The following is a 27,428-nucleotide window of genomic DNA, read 5'->3' on the forward strand; positions in this document are numbered from 1 at the left end:
TCTATTGCTTTCCTCTATTTCTTTGCATTGATCGCTGAGGAAGGCTTTCTTATGTCTCCTTGCTATTCTTTGGAACTCTGCCTTCAAATGGGTGTATCTTTCCTTTTCTCCTTTGCCTTTCACTTCTCTTCTTTTCTCAGCTATTTGTAAGGCCTCTGCAGACAACCATTTTGCCTTTTTGCATTTCTTTTTCTTGGGGATGGGTCTTGATCACTGCTTCCTGTACAATGTCATGAAGCTCTGTCCATAGTTCTTCAGGCACGCTATCAGATCTAATCTCTTGAATCTATTTGTCACTTCCACTGTATAATTGTAAGGGATTTGATATAGGTCTTACCTGAATGGTCTAGTGGTTTTCACTACTTTCTTCAATTCAAGTCTGAATTTGGCAAAAAGGAGTTCATGATCTGAGCCACAGTCAGCTCCCAGTCTTGTTTTTGCTGACTGTATAGAGCTTCTCCATCTTTGGCTGCAAAGAATATAATCAATCTGATTTTGGTGTTGACAGTCTGGTGATGTCCATGTGTAGAGTTGCCTCTCGTGTTGTTGGAAGAGGGTGTTTGCCATGACCAGTACGTTCTCTTGGCAAAACTCTGTTAGCCTTTGCCCAACTTCATTTTGTACTCATAGGCCAAATTTGCCTGTTACTCTAAGTATCTCTTGACTTTCTACTTTTGCATTCCAGTCCCCAGAATGAAAAGGACATCTCTTTTGGGTGCTAGAAGATCTTGTAGCTCTTCATAGAACCGCTCAGCTTCAGCTTCTCAGCATTACTGGTTGGGGCACAGACTTGGATTATTGTGATGCTGAATGGTTTGCCTTGGAAACGAACAGAGTTCTTTCTGTTGTTTTTGAGATTGCACACAAGTGCTGCATTTTGGACTCTTTTGTTTACCGATTTAGGGCTACTCCATTTCTTCTAATGGATTCTTGCCCACATTAGTAAATAAAACAGTCATCTGAGTTAAATTCACCCATTTCTGTCCATTTTAATTCACTGATTCCTAAAGGTTGATGTCTCTTGCCATCTGCTATTCAACCACTTCCAGTTTACCTTGATTCATAGACCTGACATTCCAGGTTCCTATGCAATGTTGTTCTTTACGGCATTAGACTTCACTTCCATCACTAGTCACATCCACAAACGTGTTGTTTTTGCTTTGGCTCTGTCTCTTCATTCTCTCTGGAGTTATTTCTCCACTGATTTCCAGTAGTATATTGGGCACCTACGGACCTGGGGAGTTCATCTTTCAGTGTCATATCTTTTTGCTTTTTCATGCTGTTCATGGGGTTCTCAAGGCAAGAACTCTGAAGTTGCTTGCCATTGCCTTCTCCAGTGGACCATGTTTTGTCAGAGCTCTCCACCACGACCCGTCCATCTTGGGTGGCCCTACACAGCATGGCTCATAGTTTCATTGCATTAGACAAGGCTGTGGTCCATTTGATCAGTTTGGTTAGTTTTCTGTGTTTGTGGTTTTCATTCCGTTTGCCCTCTGAGGGATAAGGATAAGAGGCTTATGGAAACTTCCTGATGGGAGAGACTGACTGGGGAGAACTGGGTCTTTATGGGCACAGAGGGTGGGAAAAGGAAGCTAAGAGGGTAGGTTGCTCCTACAAGGGTGCCTTACTTTAGGAAGGGGAGGGGTCATATACAGGTCATCTCCCTAGTGCTGATCAGACTGTTGGGTTGCAGACTGATGGGTTTAAATTTCCACTCTAGGGACAGGCTGCAATATCAATTAGGCTTGATAGGTTTAGCGTAAGTGACTAGATCTTGGACCTGTTGATAACTTTTTAACCGAATGAGGATTAGTTTAAAACTTTTAAGCTTTGACATTTAAACTCAGTATCAAAAAATGACTAAATTTTGTGTTGGACTGATTATATTTGATAAAGCAAGAGCTATTTAGTACCAGAAATAGTTTCTAAAACGTTTAAACTTTGACATTTAAATTCAGTTTTTCAAAAATGATTAATTTTGTGTTGAACTGATATTTTAACAGAGAGGGAGCTATGTAGTCCCTAGTACGCAATTTAAAAGGTCTAAGTTTTGTTATTTAAACTCATTTCCCAAAAAGGATTAACTTTAGGCTGGGGGCTCTTCAGCAGGACTGGAGAAGGTAAGCGCTGAGCCGTGACGTCGCGGGACCCAGCTATGCCTGGTCGGGTACAGCGGGAACAGCGGACCGCTAGGCGGGAACCTGCGCCAGTACTTCACGTGACCACGCACCGCGGACATCCTTCCTCGCACCTCGATGGGCGGTGCGCGCGCTCTGAGACCCGCCCTAGGGTCGGGGCCCCGGCCGCGCCTGCGCCGTGACTCGGGCGGGCGCGCCCCGAGGGGGCGGGGCCGCGCGGGGGCGGGGGCGCGGAGGCCGGAAGGAAGCAGGTGGGGGGCGTGGCGAGCGAGGGAAGCCCGCCGGTCCGCAGATAACCGTCGCGGCCTGATGACGTCGCACAATGGCCGGCCCCCGCGGCTAGTGGAGCCCGTTTGTTCCGCCCGCGTCGTGCCTGAAGCCGGAGCCTGGGAGCAGCGGAAGGGCCAAGAGACGCCTTCTCCGTGCCGTCCCGACCCCTGCGAAGCCGTGGCCCCCTCTCTGCCCTCGAGCTGAGGTAAGTGGTGGTGGTGGCTGGGAGGCCTGGCCGGCGGGAGAAAGAGGCCGAGGCGGCCGGGCAAGGAGCGTGGCGGCGGCACTGAGCCGAGGCCCGGAGCCTCGCCGCCTCTGCCTCCGGGGAGCACTCCAGGCTGCCCCCGGCCGAAGCGTGACTCTCGGGCCCCGGGAAGAGGACGCTGAGCTAGGCACGATCCCAGGTTCGGTCCGGACGAACTGGCCAGGGGTCCTGAAGCCCTCTAAGCTCGAGCGCCTGGCGGCTGCCTCCGCACTCCGTCGTGGGGTTGATCTCCTGAAGCTGTCATTTCTCTTCCGGGACATTCGCGTGGCACTGCTTTCCGCCCACAAAGATGGGGGTGCGGAAGGAGGCACGCAAGTTCGCCCTCCGGACTGAGAATAGGCTCTTCGGGAGCTTTGCGCTCTCTGGATCCTCCTGGAACTTGCTCCCTCGACTTCCCGGGCGGCACAGGTTGGATCTATTGGCTGTGCCCCAAGACGCACGCCACTCTTTGGAATAAACTTCCCTGTGCCCCTTTGGTTGAAAGCCCATAGGATGCCGGGTCATTGCTGGGAGAACCTAAGACTTAAAAACTTCCCGCCTTACTCCTGCTAAAACTTAAGTTTTCCTGAATACTTTATGACAGCTGAGTTTGCCGGATAGAGTGGTTGATCATCTTATATGAGCTGTTCAGCTCTACATCTGTGAGAGCAGGTCAGTCTTTAGATCCGTTTGGGGAGAATGGAAGAAAAGTGCGTTTAGGGGCATAGCAGTGGCTTTCATCCTTTCTCCTTCGTGTCGCCTGTGGAGTGGTCCTGTCCCAGAGCAGAGGTTGGGCTTCTCAGGGTGAAGCTGGACCCAGGCCAATTCCTGCTTCCCAGGCAGGGGCATTGTTGCCTGATGATGTTACAATCTGAGCACAAGTGTGGAACCCACCCAGCTCTGGAAACCAGTCACAAATGTCCTTGGAGGCTAGAATTTCTCTCCAGTTTTTGGTGGGTAAGATAGTTTTATGAAACCATTCCAGAGAGCAAAGGAGGTGTTTTCCTTTTTCACAGATCATCTCAAGGTGAGTGCTTCCTCCCTGAGAAGTCCTTTGGTTCAGGCTTAGTCTGTTTGGGGATGATGTCTATCACCAGTCTTGACATCCTTCTTTTGGATATTGTAAAGCTATGAAGTTATGCACATGAATTTTAACGAGATGTACCAGAACTTGGGCATTCAGATAGGGACAGCTCTATTAAAAATTGTTGTCCTGGAAGGTTAGACTTGTATTTCATTGGTGCTTTTTTGCCAGAATCTCTTTAGAAGTCCTGTTTAGGTAGTAAATATGCAAGCCATAGGAGAAAAATCAGTCTTGTTCAGCAGTCACACCACATTTGACCCAAAATCATCTTACCTGGCTTGGGAACTCACCTCGCTTAACCAGACCAGGCTTTGAATGGCTTTCTGCTGACCCACCTTGAGAGAGGGAAGATTTGCTGCCACTGAGAGTGCCTGGGGATTGTATTGCATGTTCTAAAGTTCTCTCAGAAAAGTTCCCAAATGTTCTGTATTTTAGCAGTGCCCTTGGAGCCGGGGTGCAGCCTTCCAGAATGACCGCTGGAAAAGGAGGCAGCACTACTCTGTCTCAGTTCCAGAACAGTCTTCTAAAAAGTAGACACTTATTTCAAGTTTCTTTCTGGCATGCAACAGGTAATTTAGAACCCAAGGAGACTTTGTGATTTATTCGACAAGCATCTATCAGTTTCCATCTGCTAGTGTACTATGCTGTGGAGACACAATGATGGACACTGTTATTCTCTTTTCCAGGCAGTTTCACTATCTTGTGAATCAAAGGCCTAAAGAGTTATAAACTTTGCCAAGAATGCCTGACGATAGGGTGATTGTGTGAGAAGAACACACTAAGTAAGTGTTGTGAGCCTGGGAGTTGTGAAGACGTGCCCAGAGGACCCTGTGTTTCACTGTGTACACTCAGTAGACCATATGTTTTCCTGGCTCCTGACGCATAGCACTTACTCACATAATTGCCAAGTAGAATTAATCTTTGAATAGGACACTGATGCCCAGAGAACCAGTTAACTCTCCCAGAGTGGGCCTGAAACACAAATTGCATTCTGACCCCCAGCAGTACTCCCCTCCTGCCCAACAAGGTGTCACTCAGGGTGCTTCTGATAAGTCAGTTCTTTGGTATGTTTTTCTCTGCAAGCTGTTCGCCTGGATGTAGCCTCAGATTGTAAAATCCCAGGAGATTCCGCAGGGAGAGAAAAAGTGGGTCTCCTTTCCCGGAGGGTGTCAGGGCCGCCTGCGGGTGACTGTGTGTCCTGGTGTGCCTAGGAAGGCTGTGACTCGTGCCAGTGGTAGTTGGCAGCAGTGCCCCCAGGGTCAGACAGTAAGTTGCGTGGTAGCCATTTGCCGAGTTCAGAGGACCGAGGAGAGTCTGAGTCCTTCCACTCACGCCCTTCAGTGGGGGGGGATGTCTCCCAACAGACTTTGCAAACCGATAATGGCAGTATAGCGTGGTGAGTGTGGGCACATGGTAGAATACTGCACAACGTACTCAGGGCAGTGGTTCTCAGTCTAGGAAGGTTTTGAACTCCCAGAAATGGGAGATAAATTGCTTATGTCCAGGTTTTTCTAGGGAGAAGAGCCATCCCCTTCCTCAGATTCTCAAAGCCATCCGTGCCCTTCCCCGCCCTGCCGCCAGTGGAAGGCTGATAGCACTTGTCCACCTGGATTGAAGCAGGTGCACAAAGGGCCTTTTGCTAAAAATAGCTCTTTAGAGGAGGGAAGATAGCTCTGTGCTTGGGGAGGAGGGTGAAGTGATTTCCATAATACAAACTGGGGGGCGCATTCAGGCTCTGTGAGGACTTCTTTCCACACACCATCCAGCAGCCTTGGGATTTTAGTTTGAGGCAGCGTTTCCTGTGGTATTGGTATACAAGTGTGCACCTTTGGGGGATTTCTTTTGTTAGGTTTACCGTTAGTTTTAAGTGCCTGGAAGTTTCAAACTTGAGACACATTTAAAATAAGTGGTGTCACAAGTTCGATTTCTGTATGATCATCACTATTTTTTACCTAATAGTCTGTATGGACCATATAGTAACTTTTCCATGTCTGTAAAAAGCCGTCTTTTGGGTTCTAGAAGGGCTCGGACAGGAAGCCAGATGGATCAGCGCAAAACTTGAGAAGGGAGAAGAGAACAACAGACAAATCCCCTTGGTCAGTGGAAGTCTCCGGTCAGTGTGAGGGCTGTATTCCAGAACAGAATTTGTGGAGTCATTTGGCGCTCAGGTCCCGTTTTCCTGTAGAACAATGGTGGTGTGTGGCAGTTAGTCCCAGGGCAGGTAGCAGGAGCTCATGTTCTGCATCGGGCTGGCTCCAGGACTGGGCAGCAGAGTAGAGACTCCAGCTTGGACTGCACTCAGTGGCCAGGTGACTCGGTTTCCTTCTCTGTGAGGGGTAACGTTTGTCTGAAAGGTCGATGTAAGAGACTAGATCCAGTGCCTGGCAGAGCAGTAGTCTCGCCGCAGGTAGGGTGGCTGTTGATTTTGCTGCAGAGTTGTTGTGAAGACATGATCGTGCTGAGTGCGTTCTCTGGTATGTGTTGGGTGACTGGCCCCTGGGCAGTCTCGTGGGGAGTGGGACACGGGTGTTGGAAGCCATCAGCTTTGTCTCATCTCGCTGCTGCAGTGACTTTAGAGTGGATGCTGTTTCCCCATATTTCAGATAAAGAAACTGGCGTCTGGCAAGTTTACGTAATTTGTTCAGGACCCTAAGGCCAGCAGGCAGTGGAGCGAGGATTCGGGTTCTGATTCAGAGGCCCACACTGATCCCCATGTCCCAGAAAGACATGGTCCACTTGCTTGAGTTTGTATATCTGAAGCTAGGGGCTCTTTTTCTTCTATTTCTTACCCTAGGATTTAAATCCAAGTTTGCCAAAATGCACAAAGCAATTTGGTTGGACCAATCATGACAATGGAACCTTTTGGCACCTGGGCCCCAGGAAGGGACAGTTATCATGTTACTGGCAAGCAGCCTTGGTGCCAGGAACAGTGAACAGGATAGTATGTTGCAAGGCTCAAGTAGCAGTTGTGTGGATTTTAAGCTAGTTTAAGAGGACACTTAATTTTGGTTACTAGCTGATTAATTTCAGAGGCAACTTGGTTCCCGAGGTTGCCGTTAGACTGTACTATGTGACAATCAGAATTTGTCTGAGGCTTAGTGACCAGTTGTATGTGACTGCCTGCCTTCAGGGTCCCGAGCAACTGGGGAGTGAAAGTCCCTGCCTCTCTATGGAGAGGTTTCTTACGCACAGTGTAGTAAAAGCTATGCTAGGGTAGGCATAGGACATTGTACACCAAGGAAAATCTCATACATTTCATTGATATCAGCTAAGGTGGGGCTGGAGGCTGCTGGTTTGCCACTGGCCCCCGACTGGTTGCCGTATGCCCGCCCAATGCTGTGTCTGGAGGAGGTGAGGATGTGGGCCCTGTCTTGATAGCTTTCTCACCTTGCCGGTCGCCCTGGTCTGCTAGAGGGATGTATGTGGTGACAAGCTCTGCCCTGTGCAGGAAGGCAGCAAAATACAGCGTTTTAGAACTGACTTTTTAATGTTGATAATTCCTTCAGCAGGCCTGCCTCTGAACAGTGTCGTTAGAAGGCCGCAAAGGGAATCGTTTTCCAAGCTGTCTACTTTTAAGTGACTTTAAACGAATTGGTTTGTAAATTCCTTTCACTGCTGACTATTTATTTATAAAGTGATGAATTTTAAGTGATTTGTCCTTATGTTTGCTGAATTTTAATAATTTCCGTTACCAGCAAAAAAAATTTTTTAACTATGGGTTCAGATACCAATTCTTGATATGCGCATCTTTAAACACACGTTTTCCTTTTGAAGGTGTACATTTAAAAGATATATTTTAAAACTTTGGTTATATATAAATGCATAAATAATTTTATATAATTATACAAATACAGGTATGTGTGTTTTCAGGTTTCATCAAGGTACCATGTAACATGACTGTGGCATACATTGTTTTTAATAAAAAGTCTTGAAGACTCAGGTGAACATTAAACCTTTCGCTGTTCCTGCTCTTGCACACCAGCTTGATGGTGACCCCTGGCCTGGTGGACGGTCAGTGTTCGCGTGTAGGCTGTGTGGTGTTGGTTGGCTATTTGGTGTTGATTTCGCACACGCACACGCACACACATACACTGTCTCACCCCAGCTTATGCAGCCTGTGTTTAGAACAAATGGGACAATTTTTTGTCTTTGCACATTAGGGTGGGAAAACCAGGAAATAGTCAGTTTATAATTAAATCTAGTTAGTAAAAATAGAAAAGAAATCTTCTAGGATGACAGTCAGTGTGTTTATATTTGAAACTACTGAAACACGTATGATTTTCTGCCAGAGTTGTTTCCTGCAGCATGCCCATCCTGGAAAGGTACTTCTTGAGAATCAGGGTGCATGGAGGCCTTCTGGCGTCCCTTGGTGGCTCCAGAAGGACCTGCAGTTTAAGGATCACCCCCAGTGATTGTGACTTGGCAGTCACAGGCCTAGCCCTGGAGAGACCTATGCAGGAGCAGAGACAGCCTGCGTCCTGGGGACTGTCCGAGGCAGTCGGGTTTGTGTTCCAGACCCTGTGGGGGGCTCCAGACAGTGGTCAGGCGTGTTGCCACCTTGTTCCTAATGCACGTCCTCCTGAATTTCAAAAGAAATTACTTTAAGAGCCCAAAAAGCTGTTGCTTGTGGTGCCCATCTTCCTGCTCAAGATAAGCTTGGGTTGCCCTGGGAGGAGGGGGGCATGCTGGGGCTCTTGGCACCCGGTGGCTCCCAGTGTGGAGCTCCTGATGCCCAGCTCAGTGAGCCCAGCCTGGCCCCATGGAGGCCTGGGCTGTGGTGCCTGGTGCTGCTGGGCTGTGGAGCGCAGTCTGGGATGTGGAGGAGCCGGGCAGCCACAGGTCCGAGCCCTCCTGGGGCCAGGAGACCCACACGAGACTGACTGGCCCTTCTGCTGGATGCTCTGAGTGTGTTCTCTTTCTTTTGCAGAACCGTGGGTACTGATGGATGTGGCCGAGAGCCCTGACCGGGACCCTCGCTCTCCAGAGGACGAAGAAGAAGAGCAGCAGGGGCTCTCGGACGATGACATCCTGAGGGAAAGCGGGTCTGAGCAGGATCTGGACGCGGCGGGTGGGAGGGCTTCCGACTTGGAGGATGAGGAGAGCGTGGCCCCGGGACTGAGCCAGGAGGACGAGGAGAGTCGCTCCGACGAGGACGACCGGGACTCTGAGGCTCAGGAGCTGAGCAGGGGCCCTGCCAGCCCCCCGCGAGCCGAGGGGGACCGTGCCAGCGACCTGAGGGACGAGGCCTCGTCGGTCACCAGGGACCTGGATGAGCACGAGCTAGATTACGATGAGGAGGTGCCCGAGGAGCCTGCCCCCGGCGCGCAGGAGGACGACGCTGAGAAGGCCGGGCCCGAGGATGATGATGAGCGCGGAGAGGGGGCTCCTGGGGAGGAGGGGAAGGCGGGGGTCCGCACCCTGGAGGAGAAGGAGCCCCCGGAGGCTGCCAAGGAGAAGAGGAAAGAGGATGACGACGGGGAGATCGACGACGGGGAGATTGATGTGAGTAGGCGCGGTGGGCCCCCTGAGGAGGGGTCGGGGGGCTGGCGCTGGGGCCGTTGCCCTGGTGGTGAGGGGGCACTGAAGGCATGGAGACTAGCCTGGCCTGGAGTTGGCAGCTGGCAGAAGTTCCACAGACCCTCACTCATCTGTCTGGTGCTGTTGGTTGGATTGTGTTAAAACTGGACTTTTTTTTTTTTTTTAAGCATTTTGTGCTTTTTTTTTTTTTTTCCTGTCTTTAAGTACTATTTGAGTTAGTGTTCAACTAGAACCATTGTGGATTTCAATTCCTGTTACATTCTCGAGACTGAGGAAACTTCCTTCCAGTTTTGTCTATTATTTTGGCCATTTTTCTCTTTGTCTTCTGCTGAGGGTCTTCTCTAGGCCAAGCTTCCTTGGAAGTGTCTCCTTGGGACTGCAGAAAATGGGATTGTGTGTCAGAGCACTTTGACTTTTGACCATCACATTCTTTTAACTTTATTAATCTGACCTTTCAGGTTAAGGAGAAGGTATCTGGTAATAATTTTCTTAGTTGTGGGCAGTTGGGATTTATGATAGATAATCCTGATGCAAGAACTTCCTTCACCATCTTTTAAGAGGTTGAATTTTGGGGAGGGAAGAATCTGAAGTCCTGCTGATAAATGCTTTTACTCAAAGGAGGGGAGAGACAGACAGAGCAGATTGACAGGACCTGGAGTTTTAATATCCCAGGAAGGAGATTCTGCTCATGGGAGAGGCACTGAGGGGAGAGGTGTGAGGAATAGCTCCCAGAAATGCTCTGGATCGCCAAAGGAGGGGGTTGTTGGTTAAGTGTGTGAGCTGGATTTCCCTGACACGCTGGCTTCTCCGGCAGCTAGTACGTATGCCGCGTCTTGGGGCCATGGTTGTGCCTGGTATTGCTTCTCGAACTTCACGAGAACAGAACTTTGTGGGGCATTACAAGCTCATGTGTGCAGTTACAAGCTTAGATCTTTTGTCTTCTCATAACTAAGCGTAGCAGATGGTCTCCTAAGCCAGTAGCCACTGCTTGTTAGTGTACTTACAGAGGTGTTGTCGGGACATTGTCTGTGAGCATTCTTAGGTTCTGCCCGCTGGGCTTCCCTTGCAGTTTGGAAAATTCTCCACCAGAGGGTTGCCAGAGGAAAAAGAGATGCCACGAGACTCCAGTTAATCACTTTGGATGACATTTGGGGCAGAAGACGAAATCACTGATTGAGGTTGCCCATTAGTTTGGTCTCTCAGTTTACAAAAAGAAAAGCTGAGTCAGTGTCCTGCCCGTAGGACATGGGGCTGTTAGTGACGGGACGTGCGGCCAGCGGGTCTGGTCAGTCCTCCCCCTTTAAGAAAGGACGAGGTGCAAGCTCTTCTTGCTTCAGCTGTGAATGGTCCGTAGGGCAAGTTCATCGACTTCTCAGCCTTTCCATGTTCGCATGCGGTCAGGTCTCTCCCACCTGCACTGAGTTAGATGTCGTGGCCACGACATGGCGTTGACCTGAGCTGGCCGAGGAAAACACCTGTTGTTTGGAGATAGCTGGTTTCTTCAGAAACAACATGAGAAGTAGACATCCAGGTTGACTTTCTTGCCCACTTGACCCTAGATGGTTGTTTATTTGACTTGTACCTGCCTGGCCTCTAAAGAGGGCCCCAGAGCCCCGCTGGGCCCAGGCCCTGCTTCATTCAGCCACAGGGTGGCGTGTCCGTCCATAGGCACCCCCACGGGCCCCGCAGTGTGCTGGGCTCGTTGTGACACGCAGAGGCGTGACCAGGCAGAGCAGAGCCTGTCACCCCTCCAGACAGGCAGGCCTGGACAGGGCTGGGCCCTATGAATGGAGACTCGGGCCCTCATGGGAGCCCCTCTGGTTCACGTGTGCCCAGCTGCCTGCCTTCCAGGCTCCTCCCCATTCTTTGATCACCTGCTTAGATGTTACGCCCTTTCTGTGGGCTCTGCCCCTTTCTGGCGTGTCAAGCTTGGTGCCTTTGCTGTGATTCCACAGTCTGAACTGACTGGGTCGTCAGTGTGTGTGTTCTTGTTGCTCTTTAGCACCCTCACCTCCAAGAACACAAGTGATTTACCCTTCTTTTAACTGAGAAGTGCTTTTCTCTGTTGGGGTACACTGACTTGCTTTTTCCCTTTGTAGGCTTTGGGTCACTGGGACAGGTCAGTTCGTTTTGGCAGGAGTAAGCTCCCTCTCCCCAGCTTTTCCACTTTCTTGGTGGTTTCCTTGGTAGTGACATCAGTTTATACAACGAACCTTTGACATTCTTCTGTTTGAACCACGTGGTTTATAACTCAGGCCTTGAATGACTTGTACGTATTTTGGTGAGCTACCTTCAGATACCAGTGCCCTTCTGGAAGTGCCACTTCCCTGCTGCAGTGGGAGGGGATTTTGCAAACATGATTGTGGGCCAGCTATTTATAGCATCTAGCTTATTCGTGGAGGGGGCCGAGGGTCCCCGCCCAGTGACAGCTGAAGCATGGGTGAACTTGACTTAGTCAGCGGTCTCACCTGTGCTGGCAGCTCAGACAGCCGAATGGCACGAGCAGCCATGTGTGCCTTGTGTGGTCCTGCACAGAGCCTCCTCCCTCCAGGGTCTGTGACTTGCCTTTGCAGACTCCAGTCCTTCCATCTTTGGCCCTTCCATCGTCTCCTCCGCTTTTTGACTTGGTTCTGTTTTTATGTCTCGCATGTCATCTGGTTAACAAAACTTTGGCACCTGGTGCGTGCCATCCACTTGGGAAGGGGCGGAGTATTCTGTTCCTTTCTGGCTTTGGTCAGTGACTGTTGCACTGGTAGGGTGGCTGCTCGGAGACGGTGGGACAAGGCCCGCACCCCGAGTGGACTGTCCACACTGCTGCTCAGGCAGAAGTGATGGCTCCTGGCCCAGCCAGGGATGAATACAGCTCTGAAGCCTTTTCTTTGCATATGGGCTTTGTCTTTTCTCAGGCTCACATCTGCCTGCTCCTTTCATGTCTGGACACACAGTATCTTGTACCAAAGGATTTAGGGGCTTAGAAATCTGGGGCATTCGCAGCACTGCCCTCTGGTGGGAGGCGGAGAAGCCGCGGAGGCCTGGCCCCAAGGGATTCAATCAGGCCTCCCACCTCCCTCTGCTTGGCTAGTCGGGGCTGGACCACTGTGCTTGCTTAGCCGAGCAGCCCAGAAGCTCTGGGGTAGGAAGGCTGCCCTCCAGCCGGCGCCCAACATGCTGGAACCTGTTTGTGGTTTGTGTTTATTGCTTCGTGCACAGGTCCTGGGTCCCCTCACAGGCGCTGCTCCACACCCCATCACCATTGGGAAACCAGAACATCATCTCTGGCCCCGAAGGGTGTGCATGCAGGGTTATAAACCTGAACTGCTACCTCACTGTGCAGAATCGTGGGTTCAAGGAGCCCCTGGTTGGCCTGGTGGCCCCTGGGCCTCTGCTTTGGGGCACATGCCTCCATCTGCTTCCTTATCTGCTGTGGCCGGGGAGATGCTGGGTTAGAAATGAGTTATTTTTGTTGCTCAGGTCATACCCTGGCTTTGTGGTTTTGTTTTAAGGAAAATAACCCACACAAAGGAGAAGGTAGATGTCACCGGTGCTCCCTTTGCTCACATTTGACGTGTTGCCTCTGAGGGGTTTTTCTTGTCACAATGCTGAGCGCCCACCACGTGTGTTCCCTGAGGCCCGGGTGGGAGCTCTGGGTGCTGGAAAGGTGGGGAGGAGGGCAGGGCTGGGGCCTGGGGGTCAAGTCCACGGTCTTGGTAGCAGCAGGAGAACCCAGGCCACCCCATGCCCTGTGCCCCATGTATGCCTACCCCAAGGACATGCTGCTGGGCTATCCCTGGATTTGTAAACTGTAGGGGGCCCTGGCGCAAGCTTCCTGAGTTAGTTGGTGCCCTTTTAGCTGTTTATAGACCCACCAGTTTGCTTCTGGGGACACTTGCTCTCCACTGGCTCCACTCTAGGTCACAGGATCAGGGGCCACCCGCTGGAATTCCTGCCAGTTACAGCCCTGACCTGGTGCTGGGAGCACTGGGGGGCTGGCTTTAGAGACATCCTTCTTGAGTTGTATTTGCTTGAAACCCTTTATAAGATCTCAGAACTCCTTGTGTTTGTCACTTGAAAGCCCATTGTGCTAAATGAACGGTTAGTTGACGATTGAGAATATTCTTCTGCTGGGTGATTTACTGATGCTTTCATCTGTCTGGCGTCTGAGAAGTGGCTGAGCTGGGCGGCTGGCTCTCGATTGCTCTTGTGAATATCGAGAGTAACATCTCTGCAGAAACAGATCTCTAACCTGATCGAGTGCGCTGGCTGTGAATCTTGGTTTTTTAAAAGCAGTTGTTCTGTGCTCATCATTTCAATTCCTGTGCATCGATTTTCAAACAGAACAGAAGAGTTGAATGAGTTCTGACCTCTCAAAAGAGTTTTGTTTTTCTAATGAGAACAAACAATCCGCTCTCAGCTCCAATATGAGCATCTGTATGACCCATGACAGATAGCACATGAGGTGGTAGTGTAGGACCCTGTGCCTGAGGAAAGCAGGAGGAGGACAGGGCTGGGAGACGGGGGTGGGGGGACCAGGGGGTGATGTTGATCACAGAGTACAAACTTTCAGTTATTAGATGAATAAATTCTCAGGACCTTTAAAAAAACTTGTTACTTTCTCTAAAAGAAATCATTCTGCTGGCTCTCTTAAGAGAGATAGCTCTCAGCCCTGTTCTTTTTTTTTTTTGCAAAATACTTCTCAATAACTTGGTGTTTTTAAGGCAGAAATTATACAACTATTTAAGCTTTGGAATAAGTCACCTTAAGTCCGGGTTTTGTCTCCAGTGTTTCCTCATTCAATGAGAAGTGTTTACTGTAAATCCGACGCTGCACTTGGAGCAGCAGCAGATGAAAAGCGGATGGCGCCATCGGGTCAGTAGCCGTGGCAGCTGGGGCTGTGGCTGGGGTTGGGGGCTGTGGGGCCTCTGACTCGGGCTGTGTGTTACCCACCGAGGAGGAGAGGTGAGAACATGGTCAGGCCGGACTCACTGCGGTCACAGCGCTGTGGGGAGCATGCGGAGGGTCACGGGTGTGGGTGCCCATCCAGAAGCAGTCCTTAGGCTGAGTGGGACAGGCAGTCATTTGGACGAGGGCAGTGCTGCAGGAGATGAGAGGAGGGTCTCCCAGGCCTCTGCCCTGCTTCTGGGTCCCTTGTATTGACCACACAAGGGCGCTCTGAAACGGGCCGGGGCCTGCAGACCAGGTGGGGCTCTATCCTGGACTTAGCATCTTAACTACATCAACAGGGAGCTGGATCCCTGCTCCGGCTAGGGGCCATCCTGGGCTGGGGTTTCAGCTCAGAGGCACAGCTAGGGGGCTGGGGAGGGTGCAGAGCAGTGGTCCAAGTTGCTCTCTGAAATCCCTGGAGGAGAGACCCACCCCGACTGTGGTCTTGAAACCCTCTGCATTATAAAACCAAGGTTAGGAACTCTGGGCCAGAACAGGAAGAGAAGGCCCAGGTCTAAGCTGAAGTGGATCTGTTCAGTGACCTGAGTCGCCTAAATTCCCTCCTCCTCGGCCTTAGACTTGTAAATTAGAGAAAGTGCCTAGTTTAAAGGACACAAAATAGGGACTTCCCTGGTGGCCCAGTGGCTAAGACTCTGTGCTACCAAAGCAGGGGGCCCCAAGTTCAGTCCCTGGTCAGGGAACTAGATCCCACATGCTGCAACTAAGATCTGGTGCAGCCAATTAAATAATTAAATATTAAAAAAAAAAGAAAAAACAAAAAAAATAGAGGACACAAAATACTTTGTCCTATAAAGTTTAAGTGTAAAAAATATTAAAAACCTGCAGCGTGGCCATTTCCTGCCCAGAATTGCTAGTTAAGGGAACTGTGATGACAGCCTGGCCTGTGTCGCACATCACGTACATCACAGGACGTTGCTTCTTGGTGTTCTCTGTGACGCTGTAGTCTGTGGGTGAGCTTTGATCATCCCCGATGCCTGATGAGAAGGAAGCTCAGGTTTGGGAGTGTGCATGAACGTGGCTGCGTGAGGCGCGTGGCCGCACCCTCTCTGGTTTAGGGAGTGCCGTACGCGTTGGTAGGTGTCCCTCCTGCCTCGTCAGCCTCATTCAGATGAGCCTCTCTTCAAGTGACACTGTCTCTGTTTCAGGACGATGACCTGGAGGAGGGTGAGGTGAAGGACCCCAGTGACAGGAAGGTGAGACCTCGTCCCACCTGCCGATTCTTCATGAAAGGTAATTGTCTGCGTGAGGGGCCTCTGTGTGGCCCGTTGGTGTGACCTCGGCTATTCCCGGGACAGAGGTGGTGGTTCAGCCCTGAGCCTGGGCAGGGCTGTTCTTGGGGCCGAGGTGGCCGTCTGTGGTGGTGGCAGTGGCAGAGCCTCGCGCTCAGCCGTGGGCCTTTCCTGGTCACTCTCATGCCTTGCTCAGAGGGCAGCCAGCCCGCTTGTTTCGCCCTGGGCTCCAGCCCATCCGCCCAGCATAGACCCGTGTCTCCACTGTAGACAGCATCACTCCTCGTCTAAGTGGTCCTTTTTCTAAGGCCACGTGCCCCAGCTGCCAGCTGTGACATCTCCCAGCTCTGTAAGGAGAGTTCCCACTTGTTACCAGGTGTCAGAGGCTGGAATGGAGCCTGTAGAAGGGTCGGCCTCTGAAGGCAGCAAGGCTCCTCCTTCCTGCAAAGCGGATGGAGGGAGTTGAGTGGCTGTGACAGAGAAGGTGTGACAAGGGGCTCTCAAGCCCAGGATGTGTGTGTCGGGGCTGCTCCAGCACAGCGCCGTCCGGCGTGTCTGTGAGGGAGCGGCCTCTTGCACCGGAGGAAGGTCTTCTCCTGCCCAGGCTTGCTGTGACCCTAGATGCCTCGCGCACTGACCCAGCCCACCTGTGCAGCCTAACGTTCACGAGAGCTTCCTGTACTTCTTTTCCAGATGTTGTGACACCATTGTCCACTCCTCCACCAATATCAAATTCCATACCATTCAGAGGCCAGGTTAAAGGTACAAAATATATGATATTCGTCTCTCTAGTACCGCACAGTCCCCCTGCTCCGGAGGCCAGACTCCTTTCTTCTGGATCCAGAATCCTGCCATGACGCCAGGGGTAGGGGGAGGCTCTGAGGGCAGGACGTGGCTGTGACGGGCTCCCAGGGACCACGTGCTGCCTGCACAGGGGGCAGGGTGGGGCGGGGGGCGGCAGTGGAGCCCCGTCCTGCGGTGGCCTCGAACGAGCCCGTCCCTCATACCAAGGTAACCAAGGATGCAAGCGCCTGGGAGCGCTCGGGGCCCTGGTCATCCGTCCTCGGGCATGTCCTCTTGGCTGTGCTGTTTCTGTGCTGCTCGCTGCTGCCGCGGGGTGGCCCCGCTGTGCGGCCACGTGCGCCATTCCCTAGATGGGAGCATAGCCGCCCTAAGGATGCAGATGAGTACGCAGCACCTTCTAGAAAGTAAATGCTTACAGCTTCTCAAAGCCTGTGGTATTTGAAGTGTCAATATTTCAGATAACTTAAACTTAAGCCAAAGACTTCCTTGCCATAAAGACTTCAGTCTATCTCTGGAACTTCTGGAGTAAATCAGTGGAGCCCATGGAGCCCAACATGCGCATGCACACACATGTGCTGCAGTCGTTTCCAGTTAGCACTGTGCACAGACACTGTGATTAGAAGTCTGGCCATGGCCAGGACCTGCCGGAGGCCCCGTGGGAGCAGGGCAGGAGGCTGCCACATGCACCTTTGAGGGCACAGAAGCTCTGGTCAGGTGCTTGGTGTCCCACTGCTGAAGGACTTGCCAGAATTTAGCTCCAGAAGCACACACACTACAAAGCGAAGCTGGTGGCCGTACACAGAGGAGCGTCGGAGCGTGCTGGAGGGGGTGCCCTCTCCAAGGACGTCTTCGGTGGGGGAGGTGGGTCACAGTACAGGAGGGGAGGGCCCTCAGATCCCACTGAGTGCCTGGATGGGCTTTCAGGGAGTAACACCCCCCGCCCCAAGTGTCAGGCCTTTCTTGGTAGAGAAGTCAGAAGCTACTGGTAAGCAGTGTTTTTTGCAGTTTAATTGGGCACATTCAGTAACTTGTTTCAGAAATATACTTTTAAATTTATAGTTACCCTTCCCCAAATATTCTATTCATTCTATAGAATAATATAATAGATACTTCTTTGGATGTTTTGAGACATACCTCTTGCCTTTCCTTAGATAAGAGAAAGATTTTGGGTGTAAACGTTTTTGCTTGTATGCAGTTTAAAAGATTATAAGTTGAGATGAATGCTTTTCGATTCTCTCCAATAGCAAGAGTCACTGTAAAATAAAATGAAGTTTGCTGTGTCTGAGCCAGCCGCTCCCCTCCTGGGTGTGTCCTGAGTCACATGGAGACCTGTACACAAATGTTCATAGCAGCATAGCACAACAGGCAGAAGGTAGAAACAGCTCCAGTACCCATCAGCTCATGAAGGGATAAACAGGATGTGGTCCATCCATACCAGGGAATAATAAAAGCAATATGGATGAACCCGAGGACCCTGCCGGTCACTAACAGCCCAGCTTGTACGATTCCGCTTATGGGAACTGTCCAGGGTGGACAGATCCATAGAGACAGAAAATGGGCTGGTTATTGTCCAGGCCAGAGCAGGAGGGGCAGCCATTGAGTACAGGGTTTCCTTTTGGGAGGTGGAATGTCCTAGAATTATGTAGTAGCAATGGTTGCACAACTTTGTGAACATACTAAAACCCACTGAATGGTGCCCTTTAAATAGAGGTATTTTATAGTATGTGAATTATATCTTAATTTGAAAATACTTAAACAGTGTTTGTTAGCTATATTTCTATTACAAGTTGTGATCTGCAGATTGTTAAGTTGCCCAGATGGACACATTGATATTTGTAACCAATGACAACACCAATGTATGTAGGAATACAAGTTGAAACATTTTAAAGCACCAGTACTTTGTTTATGGTATATTGTCTCAACTATTTAGGTTGAGTCATCAAAACATGAAGTTGTGTCCACAGGCATAAATAGTGTTTTCTGTAAATTGTCCTGCTCCTGGGTCTCTGATTACTTGGCTGTCAATAGAGAATCCCAGGGATGGGGGAGCCTGGTGGGCTGCCGTCTGTGGGGTCGCACAGAGTCGGATACAACTGAAGCAACTTAGCAGCAGCAGCAGCAGCAGCAGCACCCAGCCTGTTCTGCAGACCAAGTCTCCTGTGTCTGCTCCTTCCTGTGCCCACCCCCACCCCCGACTTTCTTCCTCTTGTTAAAATTGTGGTAAAAAACACAACATAAAATTTACTATCTTAACTGTTTTTAAGTGTCCATTTCGTTGGCCTTCATTGTGGCCATCACCACCATGGGCCTCCAGAGCTCCTTTCATTATGGGAACCTGCAACTGTCTGCATTAGACACGAGCTCCCGGCCCTCGGCCTCTGCCCACCTTGTCCCCGTGAAGTTGAGTACCCCTTGTGCCTCACAGAAGTGCAGTCTCGTCCTTTTGTGGTGGGCCCATTTCACTCAGCACGGTGTCCTCAAGGTTCACTGAGCTGTAGCAGTGTCGGGATCGCCTCCCTCTTCAAGATGGAGTAACAGTCCATGGTGGGGGTGGATCACGTTGTGCTAACCCAGCGCCCATCGGTGGGCACCTTGGTGGCTTTCTTGTTGGACCTGTTGTGATAATGCTGCTGGCACATGGGTGTGCAGACGTCTCTTTGACACCCTCCTCTCCAGTCTTTTGAGTATGCCCCCGGAAGTGGGATGGCCTGGCCGTGTGGCAGTTATGTCTTTAAAAGTTTTATAAACTGCCCTACTGTTGTCCACGTGGCCGTACCGTTTCACATCCCACCACATCGCCTGGGGTTTAAGCTCTCTCCTTGTTGACGCCCGTTTTCTGGTTTTGCAATAGTGAGTGTCGTCATGGGTGTGGGGGGTGTCTCCCCTGGGTTCTGATTTGCATTCCCCTCTGATTTGTGATGTGGAGCATCTCTTCAAGTGCTTTTTGGCCATTTGTGAATCTTCTTTGGGGAAGTGCTTTCTGGCCATTTTTTAATCCCTGCATCCTCTGGTGTTTAAGGGAGGAGGTCTCCAGGTATGTTCTTGCAACCTAGGGGCCCCTGAAGTCAGTGCCTTCGTGAGACTGAGTGCACCACTTGGTAGGGGCCACCTGCTGCACATGCTGTGAAACGACGTCCGGGATTAGTTTGAGTTTAGGTCTTTTCGTAAATAACTTTATCGAGGTATACTTGCCCTGCCATAAAATCCACCTGCTTTAAGTGTCCAGTTTAATGCCAGCACCAAAGTCCGGGTGTAGAATATTTCCTTCTCCCCACCACAACCCCTCAGTGTGTGTCTTTTTGCTTTTCTAACAAAACTGAAGCACTCACGGAGCTCCTTCGCTGCCCCTGAAGCGTGAGGGGTGCCTCCAGGGAAGGCATGCCGGGTGTGGCCATGAGCCCAGTCCTGTCGCCTCCAGGACACCCAGCAGGCCAGGACAGTGGCTGCTGCTAAGGTCAGGCTCTCAAGTGAAAAATCAGTGTTAGGAAACTTGACAGCTTTGCAGGATTTGATGACTTTTCCAAGCGACTGTTGTGTGATGTCACAAAATCATACCTGGGTAGAAAGCCATTCACAGTTCAAGGTGGACCCGCCCAGGAGTCAGAGAAGTTCAGTGGCAGGGGTGGGGGAGTTCCTGGCCAAAGCCTCGCAGGGCACGCAGAGTCTGGAGTGGCCTCAGGGTCTCCCAGTGGCTACACCTCCTCCCCTGAGCAGGCTAAGTTTTCTAGCCACCCCCAGAGCAAGCTAAGTCTTCTCAAAATATGTTCATAAAACCTTTATGTTAACAAATATTGTTAACAGAAATTACGGAAGTTATATTTTATGTCTTTAAATTTTCTCAGTTTTAATATCAATAAATACAGTCATTATGGAGACTCTGGGATCCTGAGACCAAAAAGTTACACAAACCACTGGTTTCAAGTCTGTCATTTATAAAAAAGCAGCCCAGAAACTATTTTTATTCTTTCAACTACCATAGTGAATAATGACTATTCCTGAAGAAGTTGAAGCAGCTCAGCACAGATGACCTGCTTGTCTGTCTCTGTCACAGTTCTGTGAAGAGGGGCACGCTAACTTTTGGGTTCTTACATTAAGTTTGTGTTCTTTGAGTTTTATGCCTTTTAGAGGAAGCATTTGTAGAACTTGGGTTTTTCCTTATTAGATTTTTATATATTCTGTTTTCTTTTCAAGAAATATTTTTTTAAAAACCATGAAGCACTTTAAACTTATTTGGCCAATCCCTATTTTTATTTGTTATTCTGAGTTGTTCAAATTAACAGGAAATGGGACTGAGGAATATCTAAATAAGACCACTGTCTTATTTATAAACAAGAAAGTCTTTAAAATTCTAGTGTGAAGAAAGCATTTTGTGTGGAAGTTAGTGTAAAATCATCTCCGCTGTTGTGGGAGGCACCACAGGTGCGGTGCCATGCTGGTTAGAAATGCCAGCAGAGGCACCTCCCTACCTCTGGTCAGACTAGCAGTCAGAACTTTTAAGGTCTGGTGGTGTTTCTAACCAACAGGGGCTCCTGGGTTTGCTGTGTGGGGCGTGCTTTCTGTCATCTGTGTTCGGGTCTTTGGTGTCTGCTAAGACTGAGTCAGGCTTTGTGTGTGTGTGTGTGTGACTGATAGGCACCTTTATTTACATGTATTCCTGTGACCCTCCCACCCACCACTTCACTGAGTCTTTTTTTTTTTTTTCCCCTTTTGGCCACACCACTTGGATTGTCGCTAAGTCCTCTGCTTGTTCCCTTTGGGCTCCTGTCCCTGTCTGTGCAGACCCCTTACCGAACTATAATCCTGTTTCATCATGCATTCACAATCCACATAAATTTTCTGGTAGTGAAATTTCATTTAGAAGCAGAAGAGTTTTTAAACCTATAAATCTATTTTTGCTTCCATTTCCTCGAGAATTTTTTCCCCAAACAAATTGCTTTCTTAAATTATGAAAATAATGTGTGCTGACAGAGAGTCAAAACAGTTATCCCGATCCAGCTAGGGTGTATCCTTACAGACTTCTTTCTGCATAATTGAAAATTCACTTTTCAAAAGGCTGGTGGGATTGCACTGTTCTTGCCACTCTTCCTGCCTGCAGGCGCCGGACGCCTGCCCTTGCATGTATGTCGACCGCCTACACTTCCTGGAGCAGCCGCCTCCTTCTCTCTTGAGGCCCTGGGCCCAGACACAGGCAGTCTCAACTCCTCTCTGTGCTCATTCACCGGCTCCTCCTCCCTGCCCTTAAAACCTGAGGAACCAAAGAGCTTTTTTGTTAGTAGGTCCAGGGTGATGTTTTTGTTTAGTTTTGAAAGTTCAAATACAAAAAGAACAAAGAATAACCTATTCATTGACCCTCTACCCATATATGTATTTTAGATTTTAAATATTATGGAAATGCTGTGGTTTACTTTGTTAATATTTTTCTGTGCGTGCAGGTTTTTTTATTATTCTTTAACTGCATGAGCACTGTGAACTGTGATGTGAGTTTACGAGAGTCAGGCGATGAATAAGTGGATATTTTGGAATTCTTTATTTAGATGTATGACTGCATATTCTTTTTTCTTTAAAACTGTCTGAGTCTCTGGGGTTTTGAACTCCCTGTAGTGTGTTTCCCAGTCTCTGCCTTGCATGTGATCTCTCAAACACTTTAAGAAATTATAAACTTAGTTGGTTATTTTTGCATTCCCAGAGAAGCAATTTTTTTTAAGCATACATTATTCCTTATTTAATTTGGAGCCATATGTTATTATGTTGGTTTTAATACAAGTTGAAATGCTCGTAATGTTTAAAAGGTAAAACTTAATGTTTCCTTAAATATCAAATGATTATTTCTCTTTAATTTACATGATATAAGGAAAAACATTTTTTGGACAGAAATATTCAAACGAAATATTGTGTTTAGAAGTGAGTATATCTTAAAAGATGGCTTACAATTTAACTGCGTACTAACCAATTGAAAACGTTTCTTAAAACCACTTAGACGTTGTATGCCATATTTATTTTTTAAGCTTGTGCACATATTACCTTTTCAAAAAATTAAATTAAAAAAAAAACATTCACTCACAAATTTAAAATGTAGTCTTCTTTTCTGTCCTGAAAAGTCAAGTGGTTTTCCTGAATCTTGGTGTTCTGTTGCTGAATAATGCTAAAAGTCAACCCTTTCAGTTCTTTGTTGTAAAGTATAAACACCCCATTTATTATAGTTGTCTATATGTTTTCTCTCTAACCCATTTTTTTAAGTACCAGAAATAGCCTGCAGTGGCTTGCTAGGAGAAATGCAGAGGTACAGAGCTGGTAAAGATCACCTTGGCATAAATTGGCAGAATTCTGATCGCACTTGTACTTCTCGTTGATTTCTGTTTCAGTATGGGGCTCTCTTAAGTCAGAATTACGACCCTGTCAGTGCACCTTCGGGTGTATATGTCCTGAGCCGTGAACCCCGAGGCAGGGCCACCCCAACTGCCGGGAACCTCTGGGTGTCTCTGTTTAGGGGAGATGCGCTGCTCTCATGGTGACTGTGGGGGCAGGGTCCTGTGTGAGCCCTCAGGTGCTGCCCGCAGGGCGGCCCAGACCGTCCAGGCCTGCCTGCATGGTCTCGGGATGGACAGGGCTGCCCTCGGCCCACTGCCTGGGTGTCTTGCCGGTCACCAGTGGAGCAGGGGGAGCTGAGCTATGCACAGGGGCCAGGCCCCCCTGACCTGCCTCTTGTTTCCACAGGGAACTGCACCTGGGGCATGAACTGCAGGTTCATACACCCCGGAGTCAACGACAAGGGCAACTACTCCCTCATCACCAAGGCCGAGCCCTTCCCACCCAATGGGGCCCCGCCGCTCGGACCGCACCCCCTGATGCCTGCCAACCCATGGGTATGTGAACACCAGGAACACCATTCCTTGCTGGCAGATCACATCTAAACTCTGTGATGTTCCAGCTCAAAGACATGAATATGCCTTGTGTGTAAGACATTTCTAGGCTGCCACAGAGGCCAGAGCTGCCTTCCAACCCCCTGGTTGTCCCCAGCTAGAGGCCACCATAGGCTTGGGGCAGCCAGTCAAGGGAGGGAGGATGAGCGAGGAGAGCAGGCAGGACCCGCTGGGGTTTCACTTGGAATTTTTGCTCCCCCATTTCTAAGTTTTGCTTGCTGTTGTAACTTTTGCTTACTGTTTTTTATAGGGCGGGCCTGTAGTAGATGAAATTTTGCCTCCACCCCCTCCAGAACCCCCCACAGAGAGTGCCTGGGAACGAGGGCTCCGGCACGCAAAGGAGGTAAGAGACCAGCGGAAAGCCTGCGAGAAAAAGTGCTAGCGGTGGTCCTCGCACAGAGCCAGCATTGCTGTCCCCCCAAGGCGGCTGGGGCATCCAGAGGCCGGGGGCCGTGCCACCTCCCCTGTGCCCTCTGTATCTGGAGAAGCCATCTTTCCTGGGGAAGCGCAGTGTTCACCCGCCTCCCCCTCCTCCCTCATGCTCAGCCACACTTGGTACCTGGCACCTGGCTCCCGGTGCCCAGGCTTACCCCTCTTGGCTCTGGGCCTTCCCTTCAGGGAAATGACCGGCTAAAGTGGAGCCGTTCCCGCCCCCTCCCAGCCCCGCCCCACGCTGGGTGCCCCTCCTGCCTAGAGCACCTTCCCTTGCCCCCTCACTGAGTGCATGTCTGGAGCTCTCAGTTCAAGGCCAGGACTAGGAACAGGAAGTCAGGGTGTGCTGGGCCTGCAGGGATGGGGCCCTTGTGGGATCCTGTGTGCATCCCAGCACAGAGCTTCAGCAAATCCCTACTGGGCGCTTGGTCATGCTCCTCTGGCACGCCAGCCCAGGCATCAGGGGTCAGTCAGGATAGCACCCCCTGTGTTTCCTTAGCAGTAATAGTGTTGGCTTCTCTTTTCACAATGGTAGGTTTTGAAAAAAGCAACCATTCGAAAAGAACAGGAGCCTGATTTTGAAGAGAAAAGGTTTACAGTGACCATTGGTGAAGATGAGCGAGAGTTTGACAAAGAAAATGAAGTTTTCCGAGACTGGAACTATCGGATCACAAGAGATGTCAGAGATACAGCGTAAGGAGCGGTTCTGCCTCTGCTTCTCCCGTTGAGAGCTCAGTGTCCCCGGCTGGGTGGGGCCCAGGCTCTGGGGAGCAGCGGCACAGAGGTTCCCAGGGGCTGGGGTCCTGTCCACACTCCTGGGCTGAGAATGGCCTTCTTGAGGTGCTGCAGACAGTTTGCAACTGACTTTCCTTGTTTTTCTTCTGGGAGGATATGTTTGAGTGCCATGCCAGGGCCTTGGAACTGTAGAGGGCTCACATCCACTGGGGTTCCTATGAGCTCTGAGGGGTTTACAGCTGTTCCTAAAGCCCCTGGGCCCCAGGTCTCTCCCACCTTCCCCCAGGCTCCCCAGGAACCAGGAGAAGCTGTGAAATTTGTCCCAAAACCCAGGAGTGTGGCAAGTTTCTTCATTGTTGCTTCCAGACATTTTATCACGGGCCTTTTAAATGGACTGCAGAAGCACATGTGGCTGAAACCCCCGTCAGCCCTTGAGAAGCTGTGTGGTGCCCCCACACAATCCGGGCCCGAGCGCCTACTCTGTACCCAGCCTGGCTCAGCTTCAGGCAGGGCGGGCCCGTCTCTCCCTGGCAGGCGGCTTCAGCAGCTCCCTGGTCTCACAGCAACACCGTGCGAGGGGCCTTCCTGCTGGAAAGCACAGCCCTGGTTTCCGGCTGAAACAACAGTCGGGTGCAAGAAAGGCTGTAGGGTCAGCTCTGTGTTTCTACAGTCACCACCACAGCCGCCTGTGTAGGCTAGAGGGTGAGGAAGCTGTCTGGCTGTTGGGAGTGAATAGGGCTGTCACCTGGCAGCGCAGCCCCAGGTTCACCCCCCCAGGGCCCCAGGAGTGTGGGGGGAGACGCCCTAGAAAGCAGCCACTAAAGGCCTTGCGGAGGCGATGCAGGCTGCAGGGGCCCGTGGGCCTCTCTGAGCACCTGTTTCTCCTACCAGTTTACCCAACAGGAAGGGTTAGTCTGGAGCCAAGAAATCCCTGTAAGAAGCTTGAGGGCCCAGCTGCTGTTGGGTGACCAGCCCCTTCTCACACACGCACGCGTATACGCACACACACACACATTCCTGGGCTCCAGGCCCCATGCAGGTCCTCTGGGTCAGTGTGTGGGGAGGGCCCTTCTCTTCCAGGGCATTAGGAGCCGTCCTATCCCCATGGTTGAAAGTCTGCCTCTGTCACCCACACCAGGGTCTGCGCCCAGACCTGTTTTATTCCTCGGGTCTGTTTCTTCATGACCTGGGCCATCTGTGATGTTGTGAGGTCTCAGAGGGTGTCTTTTTTTCCCCCTAATATTTGGCTGTGCCACGTGGCATGAGCAATCTTAGTTCCCTGACCAGGGATTGAACCCGTTACCCCCCTGCAGTGGAAGCGTGGTGTACTAACCCTTGGACACCAGGGATATCACACAGAGGGTGTGTCTTACTTTCTCAGGGTTTCTTGGCTGGTCTTGCATGTCTTATGTCCATGGGAACCTGAGGATCAGTTGTCTCCCCACATGAAGAACCTTGTCAGCATTTTTACTGAGATTGCCCTAAATTTATAAATTAACGAAGGGATTTGTAAATTAACTGACCTCTTGGTGATGGTCAGTTTTCCTTTGTGAAGATGAGGGATGTGATCTTATTCACCTGTGCTTTTGTGTCTTTCGAGAGAGTTGACGTTTTCCTCAAGTAAGTTCTGCGTGTTTCTGGTTAAATGTATTGTTGCCTTGTTCCTCAGTATGCTTCTTCCTTCTTGCTGGTTAAATGGGGTTTTCTCTGCCCTCCTCACTGGCTATTGTCTAGAATTATCCATGTGCCTTACTGGGCTCTTCTTGCCACTTGAATCGGCTTCACCATCACGTCATGGCTTTCACATAGGGTGTCATTTAATTTGCACATTGAGGTGGCTTGGGGGCTCCTGGAGTCTGGTTGCGGCGGTGCCCCCAGCACACTGGGTGTCTCAGAGGCACTGGCCTTCCTTGTCCATTGGGATCTTACCGGGAATCCCTCCCTGTTTCCAGTGAGTAAGGTGCTGGCTTTAGCTCTTCAGTGTATGAACATCAGTATCTATCACAGTAAGAAAGTGTCATTTCCTCCTCTCATTGGGAAGGGCTGGGTTTTGTCACAAATCTTTTCACCATTTGTAGGTATCATCCTTTGATTTCTCTCTAGGTCTGTGATTTTGTTTAGTATATTCGGTTTCTAATACTGACTCAGCCTTGCAATCTCTCTTTTTTTTTTAATGTGGTGTCTCAATCTTGGCAAATATTTTATGTAATATATTTGCATTAACATTCCTAAGTGATAAGCTTGAGTTTTACTTGCTCTTTTTCAGACTTGAGCCTTACGCAGACCCTTACTACGACTACGAGATAGAGCGCTTCTGGCGTGGTGGGCAGTATGAGAACTTCCGGGTGCAGTACACAGAGGCCGAGCCGTACCATAACTACCGGGTATGTAGGTTGGAACTTCACTGGTGGGCCCTTTAAATCACCCCATTTTCATTTATAGGACTTTATACAGGCTTAATTGCATGAGCATGGCGTACTGATTTCAAGTCCCAGTTGACCATCTGTGCAGAACGGATTCTGCTCCGTGGACTGACCTTGTGGTGACTTGAACAGCTCCTTCCCTGAGCTGGTCTGTGCTCTGGCTCTGTTTTCACTGGAGCCGTGGGGTGGGTGAGCAATGCCAGCGGCAGGGGGTGTGCCTCTTTCAGGCTCAGGACCCCCCTTGGTGGGTCATGGCCATTCCTGTCGGCACTTCTTTAAGATGTGGTAGGTTTATGAATATATGTGCTTCACGCTCTGAGCCCCTGACCCTGTGCTTCTGACGTGAAGCTGCTGCTTGGAAGAGGTCATTAGAAGCAGGTTAGCGGGTTCTGTGCCACAATTTAAGTGACAGTCATGAGTTTTTAGGGTGAAGGGGGAGTGACTGGCTGGGGACCCCATCAGATGGTGAGCCTGTGGCGAGAAGAGGACCTGGCTGCTGGCCCTGCTGTGCCCCTTCCCTGGCGGTTAGAGCAGACTCCTCACTCAGTGGGGCCGGCTGCTGGGCTGTGGATGCCTCCCACCAGCCAGGGCAGCCTCAGAGCGGGGGGTGGCCTGCTGGGGTCCCCTGAGCCCCAGGCTGGGCTGCCTG

The 27,428-nt window shown here is 50.3% G+C and overlaps 1 protein-coding gene across 2 annotated transcripts in view; it reads left to right on the forward strand.

Moving 5' to 3' along the window:
• ZC3H18 (zinc finger CCCH-type containing 18) overlaps positions 2,435 to 27,428 on the forward strand; it is a 41,652-nt gene continuing 16,658 nt past the window's right edge. Inside the window, exons 1-8 of one of the 2 annotated variants that reach the window (XM_018061846.1) lie at positions 2,435 to 2,613; positions 8,664 to 9,238; positions 15,382 to 15,466; positions 16,159 to 16,227; positions 22,984 to 23,132; positions 23,440 to 23,532; positions 24,157 to 24,314; positions 26,623 to 26,740. In XM_018061846.1, the coding sequence (XP_017917335.1) occupies positions 8,678 to 9,238; positions 15,382 to 15,466; positions 16,159 to 16,227; positions 22,984 to 23,132; positions 23,440 to 23,532; positions 24,157 to 24,314; positions 26,623 to 26,740 (1,233 nt within the window). In that variant the 5' untranslated portion in view covers positions 2,435 to 2,613; positions 8,664 to 8,677. The remainder of the gene's footprint in view (positions 2,614 to 8,663; positions 9,239 to 15,381; positions 15,467 to 16,158; positions 16,228 to 22,983; positions 23,133 to 23,439; positions 23,533 to 24,156; positions 24,315 to 26,622; positions 26,741 to 27,428) is intronic. The other variant, XM_018061847.1, reaches the window with a different exon arrangement.

This window comes from Capra hircus, chromosome 18 (assembly GCF_001704415.2).
Source record: "Capra hircus breed San Clemente chromosome 18, ASM170441v1, whole genome shotgun sequence".
Taxonomy (NCBI): domain Eukaryota; kingdom Metazoa; phylum Chordata; class Mammalia; order Artiodactyla; family Bovidae; genus Capra; species Capra hircus.